General features: G+C 38.2%; 1 protein-coding gene across 1 annotated transcript in view; it reads left to right on the top strand.

Annotated features, from left to right (window-relative positions):
- Positions 1–14,066, top strand: part of LOC149443674 (uncharacterized) — a 627,829-nt gene that overhangs the window by 557,414 nt on the left and 56,349 nt on the right. Inside the window, 4 exon segments of the mRNA XM_089655378.1 lie at positions 3,868–4,069; positions 6,448–6,626; positions 9,238–9,371; positions 10,177–10,297. Coding sequence (XP_089511504.1) covers positions 3,868–4,069; positions 6,448–6,626; positions 9,238–9,371; positions 10,177–10,297 — 636 coding nt within the window.

The following is a 14,066-nucleotide window of genomic DNA, read 5'->3' as shown; positions in this document are numbered from 1 at the left end:
TGACAACAGAGCAAAGTGGGTTATCTGATCTTTTATACTGCAGTTAACAATACAGCCAAATGTACATTATTTGCATATACTCAATTAAAAAACAAAACACAACAATACAGTCAGGTCATTTCTCCTGCCTACAACTTGTGATTTACAACATATAATGATAGCCAAAACAAGCTTCCTTTCTTTCTTTCTTTCTTTCTTTCTTTCTTTCTTTCTTTCTTTCTTTCTTTCTTTCTTTCTTTCTCTCTCTCTCTCTCTCTCTTTCTTTCTTTCTTTCTTTCTTTCTTTCTTTCTTTCTCTCTTTCTCTCTTTCCCTCTTTCTTTCTGTCTTTCCCTCTTTCCTTCTTTCTTTCTCTCTTTCCCTCTTTCCTTCTTTCTTTCTCTTTCCTTCCTTCTTTCTTTCTTTCTTTCTTTCTTTCTTTCTTTCTTTCTTTCTTTCTTTCTTTCTCTCTTTCTCTCTTTCTCTCCTTTTTTCTTTCTTTCTTTCTTTCTTTCTTTCTTTCTTTCTTTCTTTCTTTCTCTCTCTCTTTCTTTCTCTCCTCTCTTTTTCTTTTTCTTTCTTTCTTTCTTTCTTTCTTTCTTTCTTTCTTTCTTTCTTTCTTTCTTTCTTTCTTTCTTTCCTTCTTTCCTTCTTTCCTTCCTTCTTTCCTTCTTTCTTTCCTTCTTTCTTTCTCTCTTTCTTTCTTTCTTTCTTTCTTTCTTTCTTTCCTTCCTTCCTTCCTTCCTTCTTTCCTTCCTTCCTTCCTTCCTTCTTTCTTTCCTTCCTTCTTTCCTTCCTTCTTTCCTTCCTTCTTTCCTTCCTTCTTTCTTTCCTTCCTTCTTTCCTTCCTTCCTTCTTTCCTTCCTTCTTTCCTTCCTTCTTTCCTTCCTTCTTTCTTTCCTTCCTTCTTTCCTTCCTTCTTTCCTTCCTTCTTTCCTTCCTTCTTTCTTTCTTTCTTTTCCATACCAGCTGATTCCATATCTTTTTAAACCCCGATGACAACTTGTGATTTACAACATATAATGGTAGCCCAAACAAGCTTTTCTTTCTTTCTTTCTTTCTTTCTTTCTTTCTTTCTTTCTTTCTTTCTTTTCCATACCAGCTGATTCCATATCTTTTTAAACCCTGATGAACAGGGCAATGCGTGGCTCCCAAAAGGCTGTGGCTATTGTACATACAGTTTTTGACAAGTCCTTTATTAAAAAACTAAAAAAAAATTGGGAAGGGACCTCACACTGTTTTTTCCCCCCGATTTTTTTAATTGCTGGCAATAGGTTTGTTTATATTCAGCTGTCAGCGAGTGACTCATTGGTTGTTAGGGATGCTCCTTCGCAACCAAGTTAAAGTCACACAAAACTCAACATGCAGAATGCAAAATGCATCAAAAAAGCATCAAAAATTGAATACTTGCATTTTTTATGTGGTTCCATTAAAGTCTATTACATGCAAAAGGCAATCTGCTGTGGGAAAAATGTCCCTGACCCTTTCAAATATCCTCAGTGGCTCAAAAAGCACAGATGTGAACTATATCCATAGGAAATCATGTTAAATGGGCTGTAAAGTGCACTGAAATCCACTGAAATTGTGAACCTAGGGTCAAGGAGCAACAGCAGGCTTATAGGGTAATTCCTTTGTTTTCTTGCCCTGTCAGCATGTTCCTTCTCATTATATTTACATCCAGCACACCTAATTAGCTGTCCCACTTTTGCCAGTGTAGGTTTTAGTGTAAATAGGCTTAATGGAAACCGATACCAAGTATTATTATTATTATTATACAGGATTTATATAGCGCCAACAGTTTGCTCAGAGCTTTACAATATAACGGGAGACAATACAGCAACAATAGAGTTCAATACAAGAGGGTTAGGAGGGCCCTGCTCCTTGGAGCTTACAATCTAAGAGGGAGGGGCTAGTGGTACAAAAGGTAGTAACTGTGGGGGATGGACTGGTAGGAGGAGTAGAAGATTCCATTATCAGCTGAGAGCAGGATAGGCTTCCCTGAAGAGGTTTTCAGAGATCGCCTAAAAATGAGCAGAGTAGGTGATAGTCTGATAAATTGGGGTAGAGAGTTCCAGAGGATGGGGGAAGCTCTGGAGAAGTCCTGATGAGCATGGGAGGGGACAAGGGAGCTAGAGAGCAGGAGGTCGTGCGAGGAGCGGAGAGTACGGTTTGAATGATATTTGGAGACAAGATTGGTAATGCAATTTGGGGCAGAATTATAAATGTCTTTATGTGTTATTGTTAATGTTTTGAATGGACAATGGGAAGCCAGTGAAGGGATTGGTAGAGAGGGGTGGCAGATATGGAACGGTTAGTAAGGTGGATGAGTCTGGCAGCAGCATTCATGATAGACTGAAGAGGGGATAGCCTGCGATAATGTAGGCCAATGAGGAGGGAGTTACAATAGTCAAGGTGAGATATAATTAGGGAGTGAATAAGTTGCTCAGTAGTTTCCGAGGTTCTACAAGATTTGGACAGCTATTGGATTTGGGGCTGAAAGGACAGATGGGAGTCTAGGATTACACCTAGTACCCTGGCATGAGGGGAGGGACTGATGGTAGTATTATTGGTCTTGATGGAGAAGTCAGGGGAGGGGGTATGGGCTGGAGGGAATACTAAGAGCTCAGTTTTGGAAAAATTGAGTTTGAGGAAGTGGAGTGACATCCATGCTGATATGCCACTTAGTAGGTTAGTAATGCAAGAGCAGACTGAAGGGGTGAGGTGAGGAGTAGAAAGATAGATTTGTGTGTCATCAGCATAGAAATGGTACTTAAAGCCATGGGAGTTTATCAAGTGACCAAGGGAGGAGGTGTAGATGGAGAAGAGAAGGGGTCCAAGGACAGAACCTTGAGGGACCCCTACAGAAAGAGGAAGTGGAGAGGAGGAGCCAGAGTTATAGATAACGCTGAATGAGCACTGCGATAGGTAGGAGGAGAACCAGGAGAGAGCAGAGTCAAAATGAGATATTTATATTCATTGCATTTTAAAAAATATTTAAGTTTTTTTTTAAATGATTTAAAATTTAACTGATTTAAAAATACTAAAATAAATGCAGTTCTGTAATCAAAACATCTTTTTTTTTAAGAATAAGCCTCTTGCAGTTTTGTTCAGCAGAGCTAAAGTGTAAGAGAAAGAAGTAGTGCAAGGGGCCAATTCGTTTATGTGCTGATAGGTACCATGCTGATAGGAAGAGAAAGCAGAGTGGAGTGCAGCAGTTGTCACAATTGTTACAAATTCCATCAAAAAAGAGATTTTGCACCAGATCAGACATAGATTTGGAGATTTTTATACAGTCTTTTGAGATTTTCTAAGCCCTGAAGAAAGAGGAATTTTGTTGCTCCCAAAAACATTGTATGTTATAATGTGATGATATTAGAAATGATTAAAGGCACTTTCAACTTTTTCACTTTGTGGTTTGGTGTTCATTTGTGTACTTTGAGTTGCATTCACATACCGATTTAGGGGGGGCCTGTTTGTTTGAGAGCTGCCTTATCAGATCCACTAAGCTTGTTGGTAGGTTTCCTTGCATCTGTACCATTGAATAAGCATTGAAATCCCAGCCCCTCTTATACATGTTTTTCAGAGAGAGGTGAGCTCGTCGCTGTGCTGCCTCCCTGTTTACTGATTGGGGTGGGTCCAGGATAACTGAGATTTAGAGGAAGTCCATTGAATGACTATGGCCATCAGACTGGGGACATTTAGCAGCAGAAAAAAGTGCAGGGGAAAGCTCTAGAATATTACAGCAAAAAGTTGGTTTGGTTATTTTATCTTTTAACTAGCTATTCATTTTTATCTTGTTGTTTTGGATTGGAGTTCTATTTTAAGATAAAAATAATTTTATGATCTATGATTTGTTAATGCATAATTAACAATTTATTATTTTGTTACAGGAGTGCAACTGCATGAACAATTCTCTTAAACAAATTAAACACAACATTTCTGAATTGTCAAGGTGTTTGCTGGGCGGACTGACAGCAATACCAGAAAATCTGAGAGACATTGCAGATTCCTTAAAGAAAGCAGAGGTCCCCAAATCTTGGCTTCCCTCACACAGCTGCCAGACATCTCAAAATATCAGCACTTGGCTGGAAGGCAAGTCATGTAACATATAGGATCATTAACTAGTTATTCTTATTTCATACATAAATTTCCAATTTACTGTACAGCATGCCAGGTACCCACCATCATTTTACTGCAGTGAGCTGCTGCTAATGATGTGACTCCTGACAGCAAGATGTATGACATGATTATTGGCTGAATGGATGGAGCAGAAATCATTTTCACAGTCGACAGAAAAGTGATTTCTCTTATTGTGTTACCTTCAACGTGTTAGCTGAAGACAGGTCATGTAGTTAATTTTTGCAACCACTAATATGCACATGGATAAAACAAAAAGACAAATTCCCCAAACAATGTCGAAAAAAAAAAATTTACATTAACCACTAATAATGCAGTTTAACACGCGATATGTTGCAGTTAATGAGGAATATGATTAGACATGAAAAAGTGACAGGTAGCTTATCACAGACTTTCATATTTGGTCAGGCAGCTTTGTAAATTCTCACCAAATTGGTCATCTCTTACCAACGAGGCCTCTCGGTGACAAAGCGTGTCTTACACTTTTATCATGATTCATTTATCAAGCTAAAATATCAGAAGTCTGACTTTGTTCTGTGTGTGTTTGCATAAAAGGCCCTGCATAATATGGGGAGACAGCTAGGAACGAACCAGTTAACATGGTGTCTGTCATAAATCTGTAGTGTTCATTTTTTTGTATTGTTATTTTTAGCACCCACATGCTTGGAAAAAGATTGTAGGCTGAAACTGTTTATATTTTCTTTGGCTTTTGTATAGTACAGGTGTCTCTTGGCCCAGATATATGAGAAAGATACACATAATTGGGCCTAGTGGTAGATTGCCTGCTTTCTTTTCATTACCTAGCTCAAAATAGTAAATAGTTTATATGTCATCGCCTAAATATTACATTTATTTACTTAATTTGAGATGAATTAATTCTGTGGCTCCGTTGATCTTTAATCCTGGGGAGGCACAGTAATAAAGGCCTATGGTGGCATGATTATAGCTCAGTCCTGGATGACACTATTAACCTGCCACAAGTGTTCTTAAATGTGTTAACTACTGCATTTAAATTGTTCTGTTATTTAATGTAGCTTGTGCATAAAATTAGAACACTTTTTATTCCGAATAGTATGCTTGCAGTAATTCATTTACATTGACTAATCCTATCACAAAGTGCCATTTTACTTTGTTTCTGCTCTAAAAACAGAACATGGAAAGCAGACATACACTCACCGGCCACTTTATTAGATACACCTGGCTAGTACCAAGGAAATATCCCCCACGCCATTACACCACCACCAGCCTGAACTGTTGATACTATGCAGCATGGATCCATGCTTTCATGATGTTTACACCAAATTCTGATCCTACCATCTAAATGTCATGGCAACCAGTCTGCCCATTCTCCTCTGACCTCAACAAGGCATTTTTGTTCACACAATTGCCGCTCACTGGATATTTTCTCTTTAAACCCCAGAGATGATTGTGTGTGAAAATCCCAGTAGATCAGCAATTTTTGAAATTCTTAGGCCAGCTCGTCCGGCACCAACAACAATGCCACACTCAAAGTCATTTAAATCCCCTTTCTTCCCTATTCTGATGCTCAGTTTGAACTTCAGCAAGTTGTCTTCACCACGGCTATATGCCTAAATCCTTTGAGTTGCTGCCATGTGATTGACTGATTAGCAATTTGTGTTACCAAGCAATTGAACAGGTGTACCTAATGAAGTGGCCAGTGAGTGTAAAATAGCTTCAGCCACTAACTTGTTAGACTAACAGGCAATGTTATCTTTGATATGAGAAGGAGACCAAATCATCTATGCCAATTCTAGACTAGGGAAATAGCAGAAACCATAGATTTTAAAAATGCAGGCAAGAAGACTTTATAATAAACTGCAAGAAAATATTTTCTTTTAGCAGTTTAGTCACCACTTCAAGCTTCAGGTAAGTATGTGATGCCTTTTATCTCAATATTATCAATTCTGTCAAGTTTGAATTCTTGTCCATATTTGAAAAACTGGAGCAAACAAACAGATGGGCCATCTAAATGTCAAACTGTTAGCTTGGCCGAGTATCCTGCTACATTAGACATGGTGAATTCCTGTGCCAAAAAGTCAACAAAGCTGTTGTGCATTGAGGTTATAGCCTCTCACCTATTTGAGCATGCTGCTAAAGTTGGCTGAAAATAGCACACAGTAAGAATGTCTCGCTGTGAACAATGAATGGTAAAAAAGCTGTCCGATGTCCATTTTAACATCTTCTTGTCACTGCCTGAGAGCTTAATGTACCAATAAATCTTTCTTGTATTGCAACTGCAACACATAAAGTTATATTGTTGTGACTCCATAACATTTGGCAATTACTTTGTCTGTCTATTTTACTTCACCTAGGTCTGCAAAAGAAACATAAACAGCTCAAGCAGTGGGTGAGGAAAGGTCTAATACCATTTGCCAAGAGTGAAAAGGAAGCATTGACTTCCATAAGCACTGGATTCCTGGTTAACCCAGAGGGCTTGTTGTTGGCACTGAAAACTGAGTTTGCAGTTCATCATGGATATTTATTGCATGAGGTATGCTCTCAAACCTATTTTGGTATCTATAATGGATATACACATAAAGCAGAACATAATATAATATAAATATTCCCTATAGTAATAAAATTAGTTACTTTTATTTCAACAGATGTTGCTGCATTGATGCTTTTTGTAGTTCACAGTGTTAAATAATTAAATAATTGCACATTTTCTGTATAAACACGTACAGTTTGCATGGTACATGCACTGTAAATCAAGACAGTGTTGCCATATCAAACATGTCTGGTTCTTATTATACCTAGTTAAAAAAATACAGTTAGAGGTAAGGTCAAATGAGGAATACAGTAGAGAGTAATTGTTTTATTTATTTAGTTAAATATTGAGTAATAGATAGTAATTGTTTTATTTATTTATTTATTCCCTACGAAACAAAATCAAACATGTTCACTGTAATGAAAGCCACACCAACAGCTTATACACCATCTCTACATTCGCAAGTGTAGTTATATGTGGAGCATGTAACTGACTTCCTTTCTCCCACAGTGCTTGGAGATTAGGAGGATCCGCAGCTTTGAGTCAGTGTTTAGTTGCTACACTGTTTCTTGCCAGCCGCCCAATGGGGAGTGAAGTAGAGTTAAGAGCTGTCTGCTGGGCAAAGAACAGGTTCACTTTAAAAGTTATCATATTTAAAACTATAAATATATCCAATGACATTATAACGGTTTGGATAGTGAACTTTTCGTTCCCATGGCCACAAAGAACAAAGGGATATTATATTTGTGTGGGGAAAGTCAGTTTCAGTATCAGACTAGTAGGGGTTATTACAGCTCAAATCTCTTTTTCATTTCCTTATAATGTCAAAATCAGTAAGAGAACTTTAAATGCTAAAAGGTTTTCTTAAAAGTATTTAGCTCTGAGTAAGCAGCAAGTTGCTACACTCTTCCTTCCTAGCAGCCCAATGGGGTGTGAAGTAGAAGTGAAAGTAGTCTGCTTGGCAAAGGATAAATTCACTTTAACCGCTAGCCTACTGGGCACTTATACCCCCTTCTTGCCCAGGATCATTTCCAGCTTTCAGCGCTGTCGCACTTGAATGAAAATTGCACGGTCATGCAACATTGTACCCATATGAAATTTTTATCATTTTTTTGTGACAGATAGAGCTTTGTTTTGGTGGTATTTAATCACCTCTGGGTTTTTTATTTTTTCTTAAACAAAACAAAAACCACTGAAAATGTAAAAAAAAAAAAAATGTCTTAGTTTTTGTTATAAAATTTTGTAAATAAGTGATTTTTCTCCTTCACTGATATGTGCTAATGAGGCTGCAGTGATTGGCACTGATAGGCTGCACTGATGGACACTGATGGGCACTGATGAGGGGGCACTGACGAGGAGGCACTGGTAGGTGGCACTGATGGGCATTGACAGGCATCACTGATGGGCACTGAAAGATGGCACTGATACATGGCACTGATATATGGCACTGATAGGCAGCACTGATAGGTGGCACTGACTGGCACTGATAGGTGGCACTGATTGGCAGCACTGATAGGTGGCACTGACTGACAATGATAGGTGGCGCTGACTGGCACTGATGGGTGACACTGAAAGCAGCTCAGATGGGCACTGATATGTGGCATTGATGTGCATTGGTAGGCACTGATATGTGGCATTGATATGGCACTGATGGGTACTGGCATGAGGCACTGATAAGCACTGACACAAGGCACTGATGGACACTGACAGGTGGCGCTGCTGGGGCTACACTGATCATCAGGGCACACTGATCATCAGTGCCCTTATGATCAGTGTGCATGTCCCCTCCGCGGAAAGATGATTACCGGCTCTCCTCTCCTCTCGAGCTGTCAGCGTGACAGCTCGAGAGGAGAGAAATGCCGATAACCGGCATTTCCCTGTTTACATGTGATCAGCTGTGATTGGACACAGCTGATCACATGATCGAGCCGACATCTTCAGCTCTTTCCGTGATCGGTGATCCGCTGTGTCCGAGAGACACAGCGCACCGCCGATCGCCGCGTTGAGTGCTCCCTGAGTCAGATGACGTCCTCCCAGAGCGAGAGAACCACCTTCCATCCATCATATTACTATATGGCGGGTAGGAAGTGGTTAAAGACAATCACATTTACAAATAAATATATTCTTTATAAATATTTCAACAGTGATTTTTTTTTTTATATTCAAAAGGCAACACACAGAACAAAGGGATATTATTTGTGTGTGGGGAAAGCCAGTTTCAGAACCAGAGGGGGTAATTGCTGTTGGAATCCCTTTTTCATTACATTATAATGGCAAAATCGATAGAAGAATTTTAGATAGAAAACATTTTTCTAAAAACCAATGCCTAACTTGTGACTTTTATAAAAGAGACTATAAACTTATAAGTTCATATGTAACAATATAACTAGACTTCTTAAACTACATTTTCACAATTGATTTTAGCTACATTAAGACTTGTCTGATCTTAAAAGGTGTCTATTTTAATATGCATTTTAATATTTTATTTACATTTTTATTTATATTACATTTATATTTTTATTTAGTTTAGTTATGGATATAAAAATTACCTCTGCAATGTATGCTGTTGTTACGTTTATAATAAATGATTTCACTATATTGGTTTCACCTGCAGGTGGTACTCCAATGTCATATAAAAGAATGTCTAGACTATACACCAGACAATGAGGTCTATCTGCTGTATCTCGAGGGTCTCATATTACAGGGTGCTGATTGGGATTTCCAAAAAAATCATTTGGTAGAATCCAGGTACTCATATTTTTTTCGAAGTAATGACTTTCAGAGTTTGCGTTTGCAGACAAACATGGTGTCCCAAACACATTCACCCTTTTACAAAAATGTTTGTTTCATTTGATAAATATAAGTGTAAGTGTGTTTGTGCAGTTTTTACTACTTTTAGCAATGTACAGGTTTACCTCGGTTTACAAATTGAATTTAATTTAATCCGGAATGTTTCGTATTGCGAAAAATTCATAAACTGAAACACGGTTTCCCATAGGAATGCATTGAAAACCAATTAATCTGTTCCAGAGGTCAGAAAAATGTAAAAAAAAAGTCTTTTATCTGTTCAAAACTCTTCATAAAGTGCATTTTAATGGCATAAATACTGTACAGGGACATGATTAAAAACGAATTCGTAAATGCATTGAAAACCAATTAATCCATTCCGGAGGTCAGAAAAAAAGTAAAAAATGTCTTATCTGTTCAAAAGTCTTTATAAAGTGCATTTTAAAGGCACAGGGCCAGCGCTAGAAACCTCCCAGGTGCAATGCATCCTGGGGAAATTTACTTCGTATTGCGAAAAAAATTCTTTAACCGAGGCATTATTTTCAATGGATTTTCATTCGTAAACCGAAAATTACATTAACCGAGGCATTCGTAAACCGAGGTACACCTGTATTTTAACAGTTCCTTTATAAAAATGTTTAATTCTGACCTTTGAAATACTATTTTCAGTTTTCAAGTGGTTGACACATTACATTGCTGTATTCTGCTAACAACTATTATTTTTGTTATTACTATAATAATAATAATAATAATAATTTTTTTACAGGAATACATTTAAACCATTACCATATGTCATCATAATTCCTACCCTTCTTGGGAATGTCAAGCAACCTGCTGATGGGACTGATTTCTACCAGTGTCCAGTATACATGGACTACACGATGGAGGTAAATGATATTGCTCTTAATGCATGTAACATTGCTTCTGCTGCGCCTGCAAATCTTATTTCCTCCTGAAAATCCTGCAAAGTATAATCAGGCATTATAATGATGAGTTAATCTTTTAAAATCTGTTATTTTTTTCCCCTAAATTGGTGTGGAAAGCTAGAGACTCATATGACTAGGCAAAGATCTGGTCATAAATCTCTACTGGAAGAAAAAAGACAGATATAAGCAAACCATCCTAATGTAGAATTATGTACTACAACATATTTTTGTCACATGGCAGAAACTAAAAATAAATATCCACTCCAGAAGGCGTATTCTGTGCTGTTGCAGCCATTGTTTTGTTGAATTACTTGTATGCTTTGGGTCATTGTCCTGTTGCATCACCCATCCTCTGCGGAGCTTCAGTTGGCGGACAGATGGTTGTACGTTTTCCTGCAAAATGTCTTGATAAACTCTGGAATTCATTTTCCCATCAATGACAACAATCCGTCCAGGCCCTGAGGCAGCAAAGCAGCCCCAAACCATGATGCTCCCTCCACCATGTTTTACAGTGGGGATGAGGTTTTGTTGTTGGTGTGCTGTACCTTTTTTTCTCCACACATAGTGTTGTGTGTTCTTCCCAAACAACTCAATCTTGGTTTCATCTGTCCACAGTATATTTTGCCAGTAGTGCTGTGGAACATCCAGGTGCTCTTTTGCAAACTTCAAACGTGCTGCAATATTCTTTTTGGACAGCAATGGCTTCCTCCGTGGTGTCCTCCCATGTACTCCATTCTTGTTTAATGTTTTCCTTATTGTAGATGTGTCAACAAAAATGATAGCATGTGCCAGAGATTTCTGTAGGTCTTTAGCTGACACTCTGGGATTCTTCTTTACCTCATGCAGCATTCTGCGCTGTGCTCTTGCAGTATTTTTACAGGACGACCACGCCAAGGGGGAGTAGCAACAGTGCTAAACTTTCTCCATTTGTAGACAGTCTGTCTTACCATGGACACATGAACATCAAAACTTTGGAGATACTTTTGTAACCCTTTCCAGCTTCATGCAAGTCAACAATTCTTGATCGTAGGTCTTCTGAGAGCTCTTTTCTGCGAGGCATGGTTCACATCAGACAGTGCTTCTTGAAACCAGTAAACCCAAAAGAGGTGTGTGTTTTTTAAGGGCAGGACAGCTGTCAGCAAAACATCCAATATCATCACACTGATTGGAGTCAAGGTTGGCACACTCCTGGCTCCAATTAGCTCTAGGAGAAGTCATTAAGCTAGGGCCTCACATACTTTTTCCTCCCTGCAGTGTGAATGTTTACATGTTATGTGCAATTAAACCATGGTAACATCTAATGTTTGTGTAGTATTATGTTCAGCAGACTGTGTTCTTCTATTGTTGTGACTTAGATGACGTTCAGAGCACATTTTATGCCCAGTTCATGCAAAACTCCCAAGGGATTCACATACTTTTTCTTGCAACTGTAGATGGATCAAAATTTGTCCAGTTCTTCCTGAACTAGCTGATTTTCAATCCACCAATGGCCAGCTTCAGAAAATAAAATGGTAAACATGAATGGACTTTAATCCTTACCTTTTATTAGCAGGATAACACAATCCTTCAGTTGTGAAAGATGTATTTTTTTGGTGGACCAGTTTCTATGCTTGATGATTCAAAGGTGGTAGGTAAGAATGGAAGACTGGTTCAGTCAACAGATCAGTTATATATTGTATTATTTTTCTTTATGGCAGCTCATGCTTTATGTATAGACAAAGAGCTGTTCACTTTGAAAGTGAACATTTATTTTTCTAAGTGTATTTACTTTGCCGATCACAACCAATCATATGCAAAGGGAAATAAAAAAAAAAAAGATTTATTCTATTACAACATCGGTTGCCTCATCTTCACACTATCTGCTGAGCTCAATTAACAGTCACATTGGAAGTCAACAGTCTTGAATTATTAAGTAAATTGATTCTGAGGCATGGTAATACAGGCATTGCTAACATCAATGAGGTTTTGTCTGGCACTTCATCAATGTTAGTATGTCAGTAGATGTGTTCTGTACTGAAACAAAAACAGTTTAATATGCTTCAGTTATGAATTAACTCAGTGAGTGATCAGTACTGAGCACTCATTGTGTTCATTCAGGAAAGGAAGGGGCTGGTAAATATATTTAATGGCCCCTTCCCTCATTCTCCATCCTGAAGGACCCTATTGTGTGCTTGTAGCTGGTGGTGGTTAGGGGACGAGGGAGCCTGGCAGCACTTGGGGGGTGGGCAATTACTGGAACAGATCCCCTTTATGGCTCTCTCTGCAGCAGCTGAAAGCCAGAGGGAAGGAGAGCAGAAGAAGCCAGTTTTCAGCTGCTTCAGAGAGAGCCATACAAGGGATCAGTTCCATTCCATAATCAGCGCCACACTGTGCCGATCACCCTCCCTTCCCACATTCGATTCACCCAGCTACCTGGGCCCCCCTGCTGGCCTGGGCCCCATACAGGAGGACCAGTGGTACCCCCATATCCACAGCCCTGCCTGTATTTATTAAAATTCATCTCATGCAGTTAAAGTATATGCTTTGAAAATGTCCAATCCTCCATTTTTTATAATGTCCCAAATCAGTACAGTTCCATTGCAAACTAGTTATCTAAACAGCTTTTATTACTTTCATGAGTTGGTAAATGAGACAATTAACTAATGTATTCTAACACTTCCACAAGGAAAGTGACTAATGTTATTAATAAACTTGTTAACTACCAGATGCTTTCAAACAGTGAACAGTATTGGAAAACAAGAATAGTGCATTAAGGAAACCATTCACACACTGAACAGCTGGTAGGCAGAAATAAGCCATATCAATACGCATATATATTAAAAGCTGCTGGCAAGAACAGAACTGGAAAACAGTACATTGATTTAATATTTATTATGAAATATAAATTAACAGTAATCTAATTAGATGTGTTAAAGTTAGTATCTTAATTAGGATCCCTTCCCATATGAGACTTAGTAACTGTCCATGCATATTGGAATACTTTCTTGAATCTTTCTGTAACAAGATTAGATGTTGCTGAGCAGCTGCATTTATAGAGTAATACTGAGGAAATCACAGGGGGCTTACTAGCCGAAAGGGAGCTGTAACACATTGCATGGAATAATTATATGCCCTAAGCTGTGAGGTTGTTTAAGCAGGGATGTGAACCTCATTTTCTGGTAATTGTTAATGAGAAAAGGACTGGCAAATTTGTGCGCTCCGCACTTTGTCCTTCTATATCTTTGTGGCACTAGTGATGGGAGAGTTACTCAGGCAAAACATAAGACAGAGATAACAAGTCAAAACAAAACTGAACCATTTTCAAGGATGTATCATAGCTGCAATGCTATTTGGCAACATACACACGTTATCAAGAGATGATTGTAAGCTTTACTTTTTATTGCACGCTACTGCAGAAGAAAGCAAGAGGATTAAAGAAGGAAAGTGAACTACAGTAGGTATAATTACAGTACTATGTAAAACAGTATGAATTTTGTTCATTAAAGCCGATATTCTGTATTTGCACTGTTGTGGTGTACTTTGTGTATGTTGTGCAAATGCAAAAGATGTTGTAATGTTGGATGTAGGCTGCTCAATTTTCCCAATCAGTTGCAAAGGAAACCTCAAATAATTTCAGGTCAAAGTAATTTTATTTTTATGTTTAAAAACTAAAATAATCTTTTCTTTTTTCTTTCATTTTTACATTTAATAAGGGTTGCTCTCCCATATGCTAGTGTCACAGAGAAAAATA

The sequence above is a fragment of the Staurois parvus genome, unplaced genomic scaffold (assembly GCF_062004578.1).
Source record: "Staurois parvus isolate SC_StPar_1 unplaced genomic scaffold, SC_StPar_1.0 ptg000839l, whole genome shotgun sequence".
NCBI lineage: Eukaryota > Metazoa > Chordata > Amphibia > Anura > Ranidae > Staurois > Staurois parvus.
The sequence above is the reverse complement of the archived record's forward strand: the minus strand, read 5'-3'. Positions and strand labels throughout refer to the sequence as shown.